The sequence below is a fragment of the Vigna unguiculata genome, chromosome 10 (assembly GCF_004118075.2).
Source record: "Vigna unguiculata cultivar IT97K-499-35 chromosome 10, ASM411807v1, whole genome shotgun sequence".
Taxonomy (NCBI): Eukaryota; Viridiplantae; Streptophyta; class Magnoliopsida; order Fabales; family Fabaceae; genus Vigna; species Vigna unguiculata.
In genome coordinates, this window is record NC_040288.1 from 39,544,438 (window position 1) to 39,562,627 (window position 18,190).

The following is an 18,190-nucleotide window of genomic DNA, read 5'->3' on the forward strand; positions in this document are numbered from 1 at the left end:
GGTCTCTTGTGATTGAGCCGAGCCGAGCCGATAAAATGACGCAATGCTGAGCCGACAACTCACGCCCGTGTTGGCATTGATTGAGATTTTGACATCCTCATCGAAGACAAACCCGCTAGGCCCAATCTGTGGGCCCACCCAAATGCCCCAATAACTATGCAATGGAACTTTCCCGATTCACAACTTAAAGCTTCATAAATATATAAAATTTAATTTATTACAAAAACAAATCTCTATTTTGGTGCATGGACTATGGATTAATTTCATAATATTATTCAAACATCTTTATAACACCATAAAATTGACGTCATAAATATCAGATTAAACATTATAATGTGGTAACTAAAATTATAACAGAATCAAATGACTCTCTGGTGCATTACTCTTTGACATGTATTCATAAACATCACTCCATCTGCAGAAAGCATAAGAAATGGGAACCCATTCACTCACCTGAACAATGTAAAGGTGGGATGCATGTGCATGTTATATATACATACACACACACACACATATATATATATATATATATATATATATTATATGAGTTTAATCAGGAGAGATCAGAAGTAACTTGATCCTCACTATGAACACAACAATGCCACAACAGAACTTCAAATAAATCTAAACAAAAGATTATAACTTTCTCTCTGTGCTAATCTGTCTGCTGCAACTTGTTTCTGCCACTGTGGCTTTCTCCACTATCAGGTAAACAATTCTATCAAACTATATTTTGCAAAAACAAAATCTTTTCAGATTGTGTATATGTTTATTCTAATAAGATTTCAGGTGTCACTCCTATGAACATTACTTTATACATTATTTAATTCTCACACCAAATTTTAGGAGTTATTATGCTATTTGCATATATATGTATATCTTTACCATTTCATATGTTAATCTGAGTTTCTTACTGTAACAGTTATTTTTTTGGGTGTGTATGAACATATAGAAATATGGTGGTAGAAAGTGAAAACATTTGCAGGTTATGATTAAAACCATGATTAACACAGAAAGCTTTTTTATAAAGAGGGTGTTGGTGTTAAAAGATGCTTCACTTACAGTGCAGTTTTTACTAAGCAACTAAAAGGGGTTCAGAGCTTTCCGCACTTGAAAAGAATACAAAAAATGTTTGTATACGATAAAATATGAGGATTTGACATTCAAAATACCACTCTGAAGTTTCATGCTCACTGTCTGCAGAAACAGTTTTATTTATAGACCCACATAACTGATAAAAAAAAGCATTATCCTTTTTGAAATTGCTCTAAACTGTTAAAACCAGATTATTATAACATTATAGTTAATGATAGCCTCTTTTTTGTGTGTTTTTATATTCGTGTTGAAGGAGTTGTTTATTATACAGTTTCCTGACGTAATTGCTCAAGTACCAATATTTGTTTTATTATAAAAGCATGTACCTTTTGTTCTTCCTACCTATACAAGGTTCTCCACAACAAACACGGTGCATCAGTTCTGCACTTCTTCAATGGCAGCTCAAGGTACAACCTTAACCTTGTTGTCTCACTTTCTATTCTCTTCTCTTCTCTTTCCAGTTTGTTAAATGTACCAGGACCATATATCTTTTATAAGGGACACATAAATTCTCTTTCTTCTCCAACTTGTACTACTTTCAGAATAGAGTACTGCATAAAATTCAGTTTCTCAATCTGACCTAACCCTTTGCTTCTTTTTTTTCCACCTCCTAACAGTTACCTCCACATTGAATTTTAAGAGGCAAGTTAATGCCACAACCAGATTGTGCAAAATCTTGATATAAAAGCTGGGTTTGGTCCTCTGTTTCATCTCTAACATTGAAGACTCTTGAACAATTATCAAGGATTCTAATCTTGTTCTGGCAGCAGTTGTTCTACCAGTGTGAACTAGTAAGGCCATAAGGCCATAAGGCCCTTCAGGTCAATTTTTATTTTTTCTACTGAGATAAGTATCTGGGTTTTGTTTATTTTATCTGATATATTATTGTCTTTAACATGATAGGTAATTAACAAGGATCAGTTTCTCCTCCAAGTTATCAAAAAATTACTATCATCTATGGATGGTTTGAGCTGGGATACATCTCAATTTGAAGCAAACACACCAATCCTGTGGAGTACTATTCAGCCACCAGCAGACTTTGAAGGAGGTTACTCCATGCCCAATGTTCTAAATCAAATACAGGATTTGCAGAAAGCTGAAACGGGTCATGCAGATTCAAATTCTGAAAGAGTGATTTATCAGTCAGCAGATGCTACCACCACTTCTTCAGAGATAATGGATGTGATGCAAATGCAAAGGCAAAACACAAATCTTTTACAGCACGCACCAAGAATGATGATGCCAGTGAAATCAGGAACTGGAGCCAGTTGGGGAGAAGCTTTCACATCTCAATCATATCCGTCTCTGTCAGTCAATGGACCTCAAAGTATGAACCTGATTAGCAACTACATGCCGGATTTCAACATGGCCCACCAACAACAACTTGTCAATGGCTCACAAAATGGGAAGGGTGCTTGTTCTCTTGAGTCTTTTGACTGCTTGATTTCAGCTACCAATAGCAACACAGACACATCTGTTGAAGATGATGATGGCATCTCAATGATTTTATCTGACTGTAGAAAAAACTTGTGGAACTTCAGCTATGGCAGTGCAGCTTCCACTGGTGAATCTGAGAGTAATGCTTCCAATGGTAGAAAGGAGGACTTGAAGTGTCCGGTGAATGAAGTTGATGAAACAGTTTCTCAAAGCTCCTTGGATAGAGGGAAAAAAGTACAATCAAAGGCTGATTGTTCAAAGAGGAGCCATGAGGAAACTGAAATGATCAAAGTTGGTGGCACTGGCAGTGGTTCCTGCTTCAGTATTGTGCAGAATTGTTCTTCTGTTGAGGAAGGTGGATTCAGACTCATTGATAATCCATCAAAAAGCAAGAAACCCAGATGGGAGAAGAGTTCCTCTTCAAATAACATCAATTTCCAGCAACCAAATTCATCCATGTGTTCATCCATTGAGGAACCTGATCCAGAGGCCATTGCACAAATGAAGGAAATGATATATAGGGCTGCAGCCTTTAGGCCTGTGAACTTTGGCTTGGATGCTGCTGAAAAGCCAAAGAGGAAGAATGTGAGAATATCAACTGATCCACAAACTGTGGCTGCAAGGCACAGAAGGGAGAGAATAAGTGAGAGGATTAGGGTTTTGCAGAAGCTTGTGCCTGGTGGAAGCAAAATGGACACAGCATCAATGCTTGATGAGGCTGCAAACTACCTCAAGTTTCTCAGATCACAGGTTAAGGCACTGGAATGTCTAGGAAACAAAGTTGATGCAATGAATTGTCCTCCTACAAGCATTGCCTTCTCTTTCAACCCTTCTTTTCCCATGCAAACAATCCATCATTCCCAGGGTTGATGTTGTTTTCTTACTATCACCCCATCAACTCTAATCATTTCGTTACCAATCACAATGATTAACATATCTGATCTTCATTTTCTAGCCAAAGAAAACTCTAATTATAATGACTTGTATCATTGCATTGTATTGTATTGTAATTGCCTTTAGTGTAATCATCAATGACTTGTTTAGAATTACATATCAATGATGATGTTCTCTCTCTCTCTCTGGTTTCTATCATAATTAATCAACTGCACCAGCACCACCAGCACCACCTTGCATGAACAATTCTCACTTTTTTCGGTTACAGTGTTACTTATAATGCCACCACTGTCACTGCAATTTTATAACTGTGGTGATGAATTGATTTAGACTACCCCGAAGTAGTGAAAACAATGAAAACTAGTTAACTTTTAGCATGCAGAAAGGCCTATTATTGAGATAAAGGGCTAGAGAAAGTGATTGTGACTTTTAAGTGTTTAATATTATAGTTTAAGGTGCATTTTTCTTGGAGAAACCTTTAACAACATATTATAATTGATGTGCTTTGTTAGATAACCAATGCACGAGACATTCTCTTAGGATTAGTGAGCATAGTCAGTGGTCCTGTCTCCTTGATTCGACCCAACGCGTGCTCTTGAAACCCACTCCATTGCTCAGCAGCACGTGCTTATCATATTCTTCTTTTTTAGCAGAAGTGTTTGTCACAAGTAACACTATATAAAAGCTCTCTGTGTCTTATTTAAACCTACCATTTTCTCTTTTGTGAATGCAACTAATGATATTGTTAATGATGATTATTATGACAACGACGGCTACAACAAAACGTGATTTGTGGCTTCTGGCATTGTCATCAAACAGGGGTTATTTTAATGTGCTGAAATCTCTTCACTAAGCACGTCTTGGAGCTATTGTTACTGTGTATGCATCATGCATGTGGTTTTTTCAAAGTGAAGTTCTTTTCTTTCTTCCCCCTTTATCTCCCTTTTGTTTAAGAAACATTTCTACTTTTTGGTCACTTTTTCTGATCACGAACACAAAACCCAATTCTCCCACTAATTCACTTTTTTTTTGTCTCTACTCTGCCATTTTGTTTATCACTACTTTTCTTGCTTTGTACAATTATGCTTTAAGGTCTTAGATAGCGTTTTTTGAATGCTTTTTCGATTCTTTAACAACTAATACTAACTGTTTGGTTACGTTTGACAGAAAAACATAAATAAATGAGTTTGAATTTTCTACACCGAAGATCATTAATTTTAAAATTATCCTTAAGCACCAAAATAGTGTATTTTTAATATTCAATAGAAGACAATAAAAAAACTCAATAGAGAATTCAAACTCTAAATAAATATCATATAAGCTATTGATTTCACTGTACTTTAAGAAAATTAAAGAAACTTGAAGTCAATCAACAACTTGATCAACAGAGTTAGTGAAGGTTCGAGTGATTTGGGATGACGATTGGCGGAGACAGATTCAACGATTTTTTATCAAAAAAATTATCTAATTTTACTTAATGATATTTTGATTCATTTTTTTATTCATTTTTAACCTGTTACTCCAACCACTTTTCAATTATCATATCACACCACTAAAAAAAATCAAAATAGATAATTGAAGGGTGATTGGAGTGGTGAATTAAAAAAATTTAAATATATTTTTGGTTCCTTAACTTGAAGTAAAAATTAAAATTAGACACTCTTCAAAACTTTGACCCAATTTAGTCTTTAACTTTAGAAATGCGTACATTTAGTCCTTTTAATCAAATTTTGTTAAGTTTATTTGACATTGCAAAGACGTTTTATGATAATATTTGAGTTAACATTGAAACAAAAATGTGTCAAACGGTATAAACAACTCAAACACTATCATGAAACAAAAATGTGTCAAACGGTGTAAACAACTCAAACACTATCATAAAATATGCTTGAAACGTCAAATAAATTTAATAAAATTTAGTTAAAATGACTAAATTCACACATCTCTAAATATGAAAGACTAAATTGGTTCAAAATTTTGAGGATAAACTAAATTTTGATTGAAAATTAAGAGACTAAAAACATATTTAATTCAATTAAAAATGGATAGAAAAATGAGTTAAAATATCATTATCTGAAAAATGATGTGAATTTTTTTGAAAAAAAGTAATAGCATCCATCACGATGAGTTGTCATGATCGGATCAAAAGGGTTATAGAGGTTGAGTTCCTTGCCAAATTAGGAAACTTTGTTGTGACATGGAATAGTGATCTCTTGGAGCAAGTTATGTTGTAATAAATTAATAAAGAAAATGTGAATAAGCACCCATTTGGGTCTTGAAAATGTCAATAGATAACCAATTATTTTGTAGGCTTTTCACAAGTGGGAGAGAGAGATATGACAAAGACTAGACTTTGCTTCACAAACAGTTGTGTTGTAGCTGTTGATTCTCCCCATTGCCTAAATATATTTGCAACAACTCATTTTTCTTAGTTGTCCAACATCCTTTAAATCAAAATTCAATATTTATAAAACTCTCAAAGTTTCATTTTTTATAAGTAAACTAAACAGAAGATTATAAGGGCAAATTTGCTGGCTAGAATTAAGTCCCTTTAAAATCTAATGTTGTTACTTGATTAAATCCCTAAATTATTGTTTAGGGTTATTAATCAATAAGGGAAAAAGTAAAATTGTTACCCAAAGAAAATGAGTTAGGGAAGTGGTCAATGATGTTATCTTGATTAGTTAGAACAACATTTGCTAAAAGAGAAAAGTCCACATTTGAGTCGGCATCACATTTGAAAATTGAAAAATATATTATTTATATCGGACTAGAGTTTTGCAATTATTAAATTTCATCAAACTCTTCATTTTTTTATTGTTTTATTATAATTTTGTTTTGATTCAATTATTTGATCGAGTATTCCTTTTTATTTATATCTAGTTTTAAATTTGTAAAAGAAGAAAAAGTCTAAACTAATGGAAAGGACAAATGTATGAGTAAACCTAAATATCATTTTTAACATAAATAATTAATACAACCATAGCAGACAGTACTACCAAAAGTAACAGAACATGTTCACAAGTTTCAAATATTGAATCCTCTTACCTTTCTAACGAACTAAATCCACTGATTTCATTAATGGAGGGAACTTCAATGGATCCAGTGGAAGCACTCCTAAGTTCTCCAATGGGAAAACATAGTTTTAGTTCCATGGCCACTTCACTCATTGTTGGCCTATTAACAGAACTTGGAGCCACACAAACCATTGCTAAATCTATTACTTTCTTTGCACCCTCACTGTCATAATCTCCTTCTAACCTTCCATCCATAACACCATCAATTTCACCATCACCCTCCACAATGGAACTCACCCATTTAATTATGTGACTTTTCTCACTGCTTTTCGATATGGCTCTTCTCCCTGTCATTATCTCTAGAAGAACAACTCCAAAACTAAACACGTCACTTTTTTCATTCAACCTGTTTGTTATGTAGTATCTGCAAGAAAAACACATATTTCTGACTTCAGATTCTCTACTGAGTTTTTTTTTTTTGTGTTGTAGCCTTCAAAATACACTGATATCAGTACTTATAAAAAAGGTGTAGAAAAAGTGGCTACAAGTTTAACATGTGTGTCAAGGTAATCCATTTTTTAGCATCTGATATAGATGCTGATATGCTACGTTGCCTGGATACGAAAACGGATACAGATAGAACACGAACACGGACACGGAAATACGGCTAAATTGAAAAAAATATAGGATACTGGACACGGCATGTATATACATGTTAAGTTTGAAACTGTCAACTAACACATTGTCAACTAATACAGAAATAGAATCTAATCTATCTATCTAACATCCAATATGCAAAAAGTAGTGATAATATAAAATTTGTTCCTTATTTTAATTGTCAAAATCATGTCAAAGATAAAAAAAATATCTTTCAAATTGGATATAGTATGTCCTACAAATATCATACGAGTGTCGGTATCCGATATGTATCGGATACGGGACACATAATTTATGAGGCGTGTCTGATCATCATAGCTGATATGACAATTTTGAACACTTTGATAAAATAAGAAGGATTATTAAGTTGGTTAAGTTATTGCATATTAAATTTGAAATGGTAACTGAGATGAGAAGAATACATACTCAGGGTCAAGGTATCCTGGGGTGCCTGCAATAACTGTTGATACATGGGTGTCACCTTCATCTGAAAACATCCTTGACAATCCAAAATCAGAAATTTTAGCGCGTAGGTTTTCATTTAGTAAAATGTTTCTGGTCTTAACATCTCTGTGAACAATTGGGGGCTTGCAACCATTATGAAGGTACTCCAAGCCTGCACATAAAGTTCAGTGTGTTACATAGCAGATAATATTGATGTTTTAAATAGTCAACTGAAGAACAACATAAAAACTCAACAAAGAATCCAAATTCATTCCTCACCTATTGCTGTATCCAGTGCAATTTGAAGTCTTTGTTTCCAATCTAAGAAAGTTTGACTTTCACCTGCATCATAGAAAAGGTGTAAAAAGGGAAAGTGTTGATACCAAGATACACATTTTTGTTGCATATACTTGAAATTAACCTGCATATATGACATTGAAAATAAAAACTTTTAGGTATGACATTTGAAATTAACCAGATAGTTTGTCAGATAAGTCTCCGTTGGTCATGTATTCATAGATGAGTGCTGTTCTATTGCCTTCATTGCAATATCCAATAAGTGGAGTCAAGCATTTGTGGTGCACTCTTGTGAGAATATTTGCCTGCATATCATATCAGAGTCTATTCCATTATCATCTTAACTGTATGTGCTGTGCCTTCAAAATAGATAACTGATTGATTTTGAAGTTTTAAAACGTATTAAAAAGATTTTTAAAGTATTAGCACAGTGTATTTTTAATATTTAACAGAAGACAATACCGAAAAACCAGTAAAGATAGTTATGTGATAAATATAATAATTTTGATGAACTGATTATACCTCTGTCTGAAATTGCTGATACCCTTGAGTTGAAGCAGAGAGCATCTTGACTGCTACTTGTGTTTCACCTATGCAACCATGGTAGACAGTTCCAAATCCTCCTTTACCCACAACCCTCTCAAAATTATTGGTAATACTTTGAACCTCTGAGTAGCTGAACTCTTGTTTCTTTGAATCCACACTCACAGTGTTGTTCAAAAAACTCACCTTGTGCCTATTCATCACAACTAATATAGAAGAAAAGTATATATAAGTATATTTAATAGTGGTATAGCCAAATATGGCATGTAATGTGGTAGAAAAGAAATGAAAAAAATGAGATAGGAGTGAAAGAAAAAACATTTGTGGATCATTAATCATTATTTTCTTATGATGAAGATTCTTCATGGCCAAGGTAGAACTCTTCGTTCAAGAAAAAAAGCCAATGAAAAATTGAATTTAGATTTTTTATTGATTTTTTTCTATTGTGTCTTTAAAATATACGAATAATCATTAATTTCAAAATATAATAAAATTATTTTTAAAGTACTAAAACAGTCTGTTTTTAATGTTACATAGAGAATAACATAAAAAAACTGAACAAATAAATCGAATTCCGAGAAATTGTTACATGTACCTTGAAGTCTTCTTCTACAAATAAATGAGAGTGCTGCAGAAAGAACGAGAGCTGCAAGAGCTGTTACGAGCAACGGAATTACTATCCTATTCCTCTTGTGACAAGAACTTGAGAAGCAGAGATCGGGATTTCCACCAAGACTTGCATAACATTATGAAAGAAACCTTAAAAGTTGTTATGAAAAAGTGCTTGACATGTCTAAGATATAATTTAATTGTAAATATAAGTAATTTTTGTTAATTTATGATATAACATATAAGTAATCCTACATGATTTTAGGGAACACGATTTTGATTAATAATATTTTTAATTTTTTTTTAGATAAATTAAAGTTTTGCATGGTTGACATGAATTCAATTGAAAAAATAAGTTGAGAATAATTGCTAATTAAAGTTACTTGATTTCTCTTAGTATATTAAAGTCATGCGGAACATTAATCTATTAAAAATAAATAAATAATATTTAAATAATTAATTTTTTTATAATTTATATTATTCAAATTTATAAATAAGTTTCAATATTGTAATTTAGTAATTTCATATGTAAAATTTACATCAATATTAATTTATTAAATAATATTGTACATGTAAGTTAGTTCTTTCTTTTTTCCTTGGTGGTTTAGAAGCAAAACAGGCCCAATTGAGACAGAAGGTGCTGTTAGTCCTTTTGTATTCTTTACTAATTTAAATATTATCATATTATTTTAATAATGTATTTAAGTTTAAATAATAATAATAATAACTTAAAATTAATAAAAAAGGTAACATTATAGTTGCTGCATTATACTGTAGTAACTTACATTTATCAACTACTACTTTAAGTCTTGATCTTCCCAAAACATCGATGATTTAATAGTGATATGAAAATTATATCGGTTCGGATCATACTATCAAAGAACTGACTATAATAAAGTTTAGGTTTAAATAGTCATTTGGTCCTAGTTTTGGTTAACTTTTTTCACTTTGATCCTATTTTTGAAAATGTTTTCAATTTGGTCATACCTTTCGTAATTTCTTTTCCAATCAACTCCTTTTCGTTAACTCTGTCTAAATCGTTAACGGAACAGTGGCCAGCGTGGTGATTTTGTGTGACATGGATACTGTTCAGTGACATGTCCGTTTGCACTGTGATAACCCAGATTTTAAATTGAAATTTAGGGTTTGTGTTCATTGTGGTTGTCTTCCATTAAAGTTCAACTGAAAAGGAATGACTCGTGGGACATCTTCATCTTCTTGCAATAGCCGGGTTCACCGAGGCTCACCCCCAATTTGCGATTGCGGAGACATTGTAGTGATGCGCACAGCTAGAACTACAAAGAACTTGGGTAAACAATTTTGGAGTTGTGCGAACTTTAAGGTTTGTTTCCTAGTGTTCGACTTTGGGTGTTTCTTTCACTTTTAGAAAACAATAAACAATGCACCACCGAAAAAGCAACTACAATTTAAAATATTCCATGGAATGCATAAAAAAAACCCTAATCATTAACACTAAACCCAATCAATACTGAGCAAAAATAAAACCCTAAAGCAGGACATACCTCCGCGATGAACACGTTTTTCCCTCCGCAACGATTGTACAAAGATGAGCGTAAACCTTGGATGCCAGAAATTGATCTCAAAGGCGCAATTCCAGAATTTCACAGAGCGACGAAAAAAATCCCCAATTCGACCCCCAAATCCCAATTCGACATAAACAACCCTAAACCCAATTTAATCCAACTTAAACCCTAAAATGAATCTGCAATTACAATAAAATGGTCAGCACAGTGCAAACAGACACATCACTTAACAGTATCCACGTCACACAAAATCACCATGCTGGCCACTGTTCCGTTAATGATTTAGACTGAGTAAACGAAAAGGAGTTGATTGGAAAAAAAAATATGAAAGGTAGGACCAAATTGAAAACATTTTCAAAAGTAGGACCAAAGTGAAAAAAGTCGACCAAAACTAGAATCAAATGACTATTTAAGCCTAAAGTTTAATTGTTCTAAAATTTCATACAGCTGATCCTTATTTTTATTTTTGTCAAGTACAAAATTTGTGTTTCATGTCTAAATGTTACAATGAAATTTTTAATAAGATTAAATTTATTTAAATTTATATTTTGTATTAAAATTTATTTAAATTTTGTTTCAAAATTGATATACTAATAATTTCAAAGAAAAAATGTTAGAGATTGTTTAAAAATAAAAAATTATTTATTTGAGAACCTTCTTTTATTTTCCCCTTTCTAAGTGCACTCTCTGCCAACACTCACACAGATGTAACGCTCCACTCACCTGCACCTCTCTGCTACACAAATTCTCCTCCTTCTCTCTAACCACCAAAGAGGTTTAAGTTCCAATTCAGTTCCTAAATTCTGTTTTCCTTCTTTCTGTAACAGCAATCCAACCTGAGGTTACCACAGAATCTCCTCCCCAAGCTGTTCGATCCATCCTTACGCGTAAGTTGATTTTCAATTTCCTCAGTTCACCTTTTTTTCTTTATGAATTTAGGGTCCTTAAATCTTTTGGGTCGAATTAGGGATCATACTCATGTCTAGAATTTTCCTTTCAGCTCCTTAAGTGCTGAAATTGAACCATCCTTTCGTTGAGAGCTGATCTTGCTTGGGTTTTGTTTTGAGAAGGTAAGGGAAGCTAACCCCTTTTCTTAAAATTCATAGATAATCCGTGAATGAGCCTGAATTGTATGTTTAATTTATGGATTGATGGTTGAATTGTATGATTTGGTGAGTAATTGAATGGTGTTGAAGGAAAACTGATTTGCTGCATGAAGGAACAGGTTCGTGACCTGGTATTTTCGCCTAGGCGAGTGACGCTCGCCTGAGTGAAAACACCAGGAAACGCACCTCTGTTCCTGCGCGAAGTCTCGCCTGAGCGAGATAACGACCTCGTCTGGGTGAACCAGCCTAGCCTGAGCGAGAGTTCGCCCAGGTTTTCTCTTTTTGCCACTGTTAGTGTCTCGCCTAGGCGAGACTGACTCGCCTGAGCGAGATAACCTCTCGCCTAGGCTAGACTTTTTAGCCTGAGCCAAAGCTACTGCAGTAGTAGTGCTTCAAATCTATTTTCTTTGGTAAAAATATATGTTTTAATGCATCTTTGTGCAATTTAGGCTCTGTATGTTTGGAATGCTATCATTGATGTATTGAGTGATTAAATTGGATGAATATAAGTTATGAGAAGATGAGGTTAAAATGGAATTTCAAGGGAAATCCAAGTGGAATTGTAGTGTGTGTAAGGATGTAAGGAATCTATAATGGTTGGTATCCTGAAACTCCAATAAACATTCAAGCTCAGATAGAGTAGAATGGATTATGTCGTGAGGAGTAGCAGGAGGTCCTCGTCGTCGGACTTGATCAAGTCTTAGACGTGGAGGGGACTTACCCTGGGAATGGTCGGGTGAATACTCCATGTGTCCAGACTCTGTAGAGTCTGAGAACCGTTACAGGTGCAAGCCACCAAGAGCTCCAACGTCACTTACACAATCCGGATATCGAGTCTATAAATTATGATTGAATTATATGCTATGAATGATTTCTCTAATTGCGAAGTGTATTGATGTTGTTTCTTTCAGTTAGCTTACCCTTCTTGTTTGTGTTGTCTGCTTTTGCATATTATATCCCTTTGCAATGATCACCTATGTTTGGTGGGAGCAGAGCAGAAACCAGATGGAGATACCCCCTCTTGAGTAGAAGTTGGAGCCTGGCAAGGAGTGCCCACTGTAGTTTAGATTTCTACTGTATACATTGAGGGTTTGGGTGTAGTTTAGCATCCTTTCTACCTACTCTTACCTGGTGTATGTATGTGTATATAAATGTAGCAGTGTGGAGGACTGTACTAGATACATATACTTTGTGCGTATGACCGTTACGCCCTACTATCTGCTATGTTTGATCATGATATAATGTTTTGTTTGATAGTTTGACAAACTATTAAATGGGATGTTACAATTTATAAATTGAAATGTAAAATTTTAAACTAGTTTTTTTACAATTTAAAATATAATTCTTAAATAAATTTATTTTAAAACAGTTTTAAAACAATTTCATCCATATTCAAAATTTTTTATTTTTTCTAAAAAATTATTAAAAAAATAAAAAAATAAAAAAAATCACGAGGTGACAAGTAATACATATGTAACGCATCTTATCAACAGAGATGACTTGATTATACTAAATTTCCCTAAACAGGAACAAAATTCAGACAAATAAAAAGAATTTCCCTAAATAGGAACAAAATTGAGACAAATAAAAAGGAGTCCGATTTGAGATTTCTCTACATAAATTGGGACAAATTGGAAACAACATAATGATTTAACTTATATATTAATAATTATTTTTTCTTAAAAAAATAAATTTTATAATAAAAAATATTATATATAAAAAATCATTAGAAATTGAGTGTACGTCAAATTAAGTTAGACTTCAACATTAATATATATTTGAATCATTATCGTAATTGTTCAGAATAATTTAAGTATGAGTCAAAGTTTTACATTGGATAAAAAATATAAAATTAAACATTATATAAGAGTAAAAAATTATGTCAAATGTCTTATACGTACAAGATCAATATACAGAACCATAATCAATAAATATGAAAACTATATATAATCAATTAATAGTTAAAGATAAAATCAATTTATATAACTAAAAAAAAAAATCTTATCTATTTACAGAGAATAGTTATATATTCTCTTATAACAAATCATTTATTACCCATATTTGTATTTTTACTCGGTCAAAACATGTATTTTCTTTCAAAATGAAAACAAGAGATTTAGTTGTCATCCTACTGATAAAAAAATTTTGTCATCCTAAAAACAAGGCAAGAAGTCGGTTTGTGATTGGATATCAGGTCCAACCTAATCAACATAGTTTAACCCAAATTTAATATTTCAAAAATTTATATTGGATCATTTAATATATGGGATTAGTGGAATATATAACTTGTTCAAAACTCCAAAGAATAGTTTTAACAGATAAAACATAGCGACAGCGATATCACGCATACCTTAATATAATCAGCGACCCGTTCCTTGTTCTCTCAGAGAGTTTTGAAGGAATTGAGCCAGATAGTTTATTACCTCCAACATTTCTGCAGTGAAAGACACTCATATAATTTTCAATATTCTCACAACAATATCAAAATCAATAAATGTAATCATGATTAAGACTCACAAAATCTTCAGGAACTCCAGTTCAGATAATGAATCAGGCACAGAACCAGTTAAACTGTTATTGGACAAATCCCTGCATATTATCTCACTCATGTGAGAATTATGGGAAATTATCATCAAGTTTATCCAAAATACTCATATATATATATATATATATATGTATGTATATATGCTTACAAATATTGTATCAATTTCAGATTGGAAATGGCCACAACTATGTTCCCGGTCAACCCACTTGATGACAGGTTCCTGAAAAATTGACTCACAAATGAAAACCAGCACTCAAGTAAATATGTGTTTATACACACACACACACATATATATATATATATATATATATATATATATATATATATATATTGTACTAGGTTTTGTGGAGACCAAACATACAAAGATGTGATTCTAGGTTGGTTGTGTCCATTGTAGCTGCAGTTTACACCCTTCCACAGGTGAGTTTTAGGGTTACAAGGATCTCCTTGCCACATTTGCTTGATGCCGTACGTTGACTTTATTTGCATGATGGCACCAACTATATTTATATATGTATGAAATTAGTAACATACATATACGTCACAATATCAGAAAGACAAGTTAGGAGAGTATTAATTTGTGACAGAGAATATTTCAACAAGCATAATATATAAGAAATTAAGTAAAGTATTTACGTAATGTAATAAGTACCATCATCTTGATGGGTCTCTGGTAAATCTAGGGTTTTCCCTTCATAAACCTCGATGCCATTCAGTATAGGGGCCATGGTTGCTTTATTTGTTCTGTTGATCCAAATTTGTAACATGGTTTGAGGTGGGGTTTCAGAGATCAAAGTAACGCGAGTTAGGAAAGGTAAACTGACATTATTCTGAAGGAGCCTCCCATTCACATAAACATCGAATTCTCTGGTTACATCAGCTGCAAGATTCTCTATCTCAGCAAAGTACATGTATACATAAAACTTGACTGCACCATTATTGCTTAGTTGATACGAAAATTCCAAATTATCACTCGCATTTTCTGGTGTTGCTGCTGTTTTCAGGACAATGGAGGGTACCCCATAAGAGAAAAGTCCTCCATTAGGTACTGCAAGGGATGTACTAATCTTTTTCCAGCCCTCTGGATTGTAGGGTGACCAAATTCGATCATAAATATCATCAGGATACCTAAAGAAAAATGAATTGAATGAAAGAGGAAATAATTCTAATTTTTACTTAAAAGAGAATATTATGTAGTGCATGATTTCAGTTACCTGACAATTTGACCCTCTTGTAAGGCTACATCAAATCTTTGCAGAAGCTGTATTGAGTCAGAAACATAGTTAGCATCATTTAGAACTCTGATCTCCAAGGTTGATATGAAGGGTGTGCCTTCGTTTGTGTTAACAAGGCAAGTTTGAATATAATCTGATGTTGCAACATGAACAATTTCCTTGGTTGTGACAGTGGAAGCATTTTGAAACTCCACAGAGTCCCAGAAGTTGGGTCCAAGGTACAAATCAAACTTGGGGAGGGAATCTTTTCCATCATAGTTTCCATACATGAACCTTGCCCTAATCAGACGCACGTTGCTATTCATTCGAGGAAGATAAAGGGTATAGCAGTTTCTTGTGCCTTCTGGGAAGCTTCTAACATTCCAAAACCTTCTCTCTAAGGATTTCACCATGTATTCAGATGATATGCTCCTGTTTATACCACTGTCTGTGGCATTTCCATCTGAACTGTATTCAATGCTGGTGCTTTCATCTTTGTAGCTTTCTTCATCCACCACTCCACAATCGATGCTGATGAATCCTGAAAAGTGGTACACATAAAGTATAAAGTGATTATGGTGAATCCACTCACTTAATCAAACTACTTAATCCACCAACCCGTGAATTAAGTCGGATTATAAAATTTCTGGTTTATCATAAAATAAGTCAGGTTAAATTCACTCATTTTTAACATAATTCGTGATGAGTTAACCCATGTGAACGGGTTGGTTCACTTTGACATGTCTAGATGTAATTGAAGATCAAACCAGATTGATCTTGGGCATGAACAAGAGTTTCAAGAGTGAAACAGAGGAGATAGATTGCCAGAACAAAATGTTTAACCATTTCTCTGATTAAGTCCTGATGAGTTCTGTGTTTTAAAACATATATATGGAATTTGTCTAAGTTGAAACATATATGATCCATTCACGCGTTAATTCTTTGGAATATGATCCACTATATTTTAAATTAAGTGTAGTTATCTTGACCAAAATGTAAAAATACTTTTAATTACTCAAATATTAAAGAAAGTGACATCAAGTGACTAACCCGTTTTTTTTATGATTATATTTCTACATAATATTTCAGAATTCTATAGAATATTTAGAATATATGAGAATTTATTTATTACAATTACTAGTGAATATATATATATATATATATATATATATATATAGATGGCAAATAAACTCGTCCCCGTGGGTATTGCCCGAACCCGTCCCCGTTTTGAAGGGGAATCCCCGCATTGACTGGGTATGAGTATAGGTATGGGGAATCTCCGACTTTTTCAATTGGGTATGGAGATAAGTATGAGGATGTACATATACCCGCCATAATACCCATCCCCGCCATATCTCCATTCTCGTTTAAATTATTAAAATATTCACAATTAATCAAGTAACCCCTATATATATATATTTTTTTTCTATTTTTTTTTCTTTTAATTATTTCATTTGTCATGAAACTTATTCTCATCTCCAATATATTTTTTATCTTATCATAACCGTTATGTAATTATGTTAAAATGATGTATGTTAATAAAAAAAAATTATGCCTCACATTTGAATATTTATATTATTTTTTAATATTTTTATTTATTATAAATTTTCCTTTCACATGAGAATGTTTATACTCTCAATTTAAGGTAATATAAATAAAATTCTTTACTTATTATTATTATTATTATTAATTTTTGTTTAATTTGAAGAAATCTTTTGTTTCATTAAAATAATTTTCGTTATTTTTCAACCATTAAGTATATATGTTGATATTTGAAAAGTTTTCTTAATTCTCTAAGATATTTTTCGTCTTATCATACCTTAGTTATACATTTGATTTCCTTTGTGTGATTTTTTTCGATAGTCTCTCAAATTATTTCTAAAACACACATTTGTTAGTTTTTTAATATTTTTATTTATTATTTTTATTTTCATCATGTAGAATAATATTTCGATATATTCTATCTAATTATTTTTTATTTTATAACTCATTATTAATCATAATGTAATTTTTTCACTTTAAATTTTGTTTGAAGTGGTTAAAATTATATATATATATATATATATATATATATATAATGATATTTAAGAATAGTATATGATAATTCACTACAAGAAAAGCATGAAATGGTGACTGATTTAGTCAGTAACCCATATCAGTCACTATTTTTCGTCATTGGTGGTAGTAGTTGATTTATTGTCTGAATCAAAGACTAAATTAGTGACCGATTCAATGATTGAATCGGTACTTGATTTAGTGACCAATTTAATTACTAATTTATTTGTAATTTAATGACAAATCTTTTTGTCACTAATGATATTTCTATTTATTTTTAACCACTTCAAACATAATTTAATAATTAGTTCTATAAGGTTTTTTTTCATTTTATCATACCTTAATTATACATTTGATTTCTTTTGTGCGATTTCTTTCGATAGTCTCTCAAATTATTTCTAAAACACACATTTGTTAGTTTTTTAATATTTTTATTTATTGTTTATTTTCATCATGTAGAATAATATTTCGATATATTCTATCTAATTATTTGTTATTTTATAACTCACTATTAATCATACTGTAATTTTTTTCACTTTTATTTACTACAATATAAAAATTTAATGTAATTTCTATGAATATTTTTGTCACTATCTAACATATATTGAAGTTCAAAAGATACAAAATCTATGTCAAAATTTTATTATTATGTTTATTATTTGTTCTTTGTGTCATTTTGATCAAGTGATGTATTATAACTTTGATTAGTGTATAAAAAAAAGATTCATTATAA

At 32.1% G+C, this 18,190-nt stretch overlaps 2 protein-coding genes across 2 annotated transcripts; one reads left to right on the forward strand and one right to left on the reverse strand.

The window, feature by feature from the left end:
* Window positions 1–1,775: 1,775 nt before the first annotated feature.
* Window positions 1,776–3,589, forward strand: LOC114166494 (transcription factor bHLH87-like; the record flags this gene model as incomplete). Its single annotated transcript, XM_028051234.1, has 2 exons — window positions 1,776–1,886; window positions 1,999–3,589. Coding segments are annotated over 2 exons (1,515 nt in total), but the record flags the coding sequence as incomplete, so codon positions are not given.
* Window positions 3,590–6,371: 2,782 nt separating this feature from the next.
* LOC114166568 (putative leucine-rich repeat receptor-like protein kinase At2g19210) lies at window positions 6,372–16,264 on the reverse strand. Its single transcript, XM_028051317.1, has 13 exons — window positions 16,170–16,264; window positions 15,403–15,943; window positions 14,841–15,316; window positions 14,550–14,688; window positions 14,337–14,408; window positions 14,161–14,232; window positions 13,994–14,077; window positions 8,980–9,119; window positions 8,364–8,590; window positions 8,020–8,146; window positions 7,824–7,886; window positions 7,527–7,716; window positions 6,372–6,867 (listed from the first exon to the last, which is right to left on the reverse strand). Exons 1-13 carry the CDS (start codon window positions 16,246–16,248, stop codon window positions 6,471–6,473), a joined length of 2,607 nt encoding a protein of 868 aa, XP_027907118.1. The 5' UTR covers window positions 16,249–16,264; the 3' UTR covers window positions 6,372–6,470.
* Window positions 16,265–18,190: the final 1,926 nt, after the last annotated feature.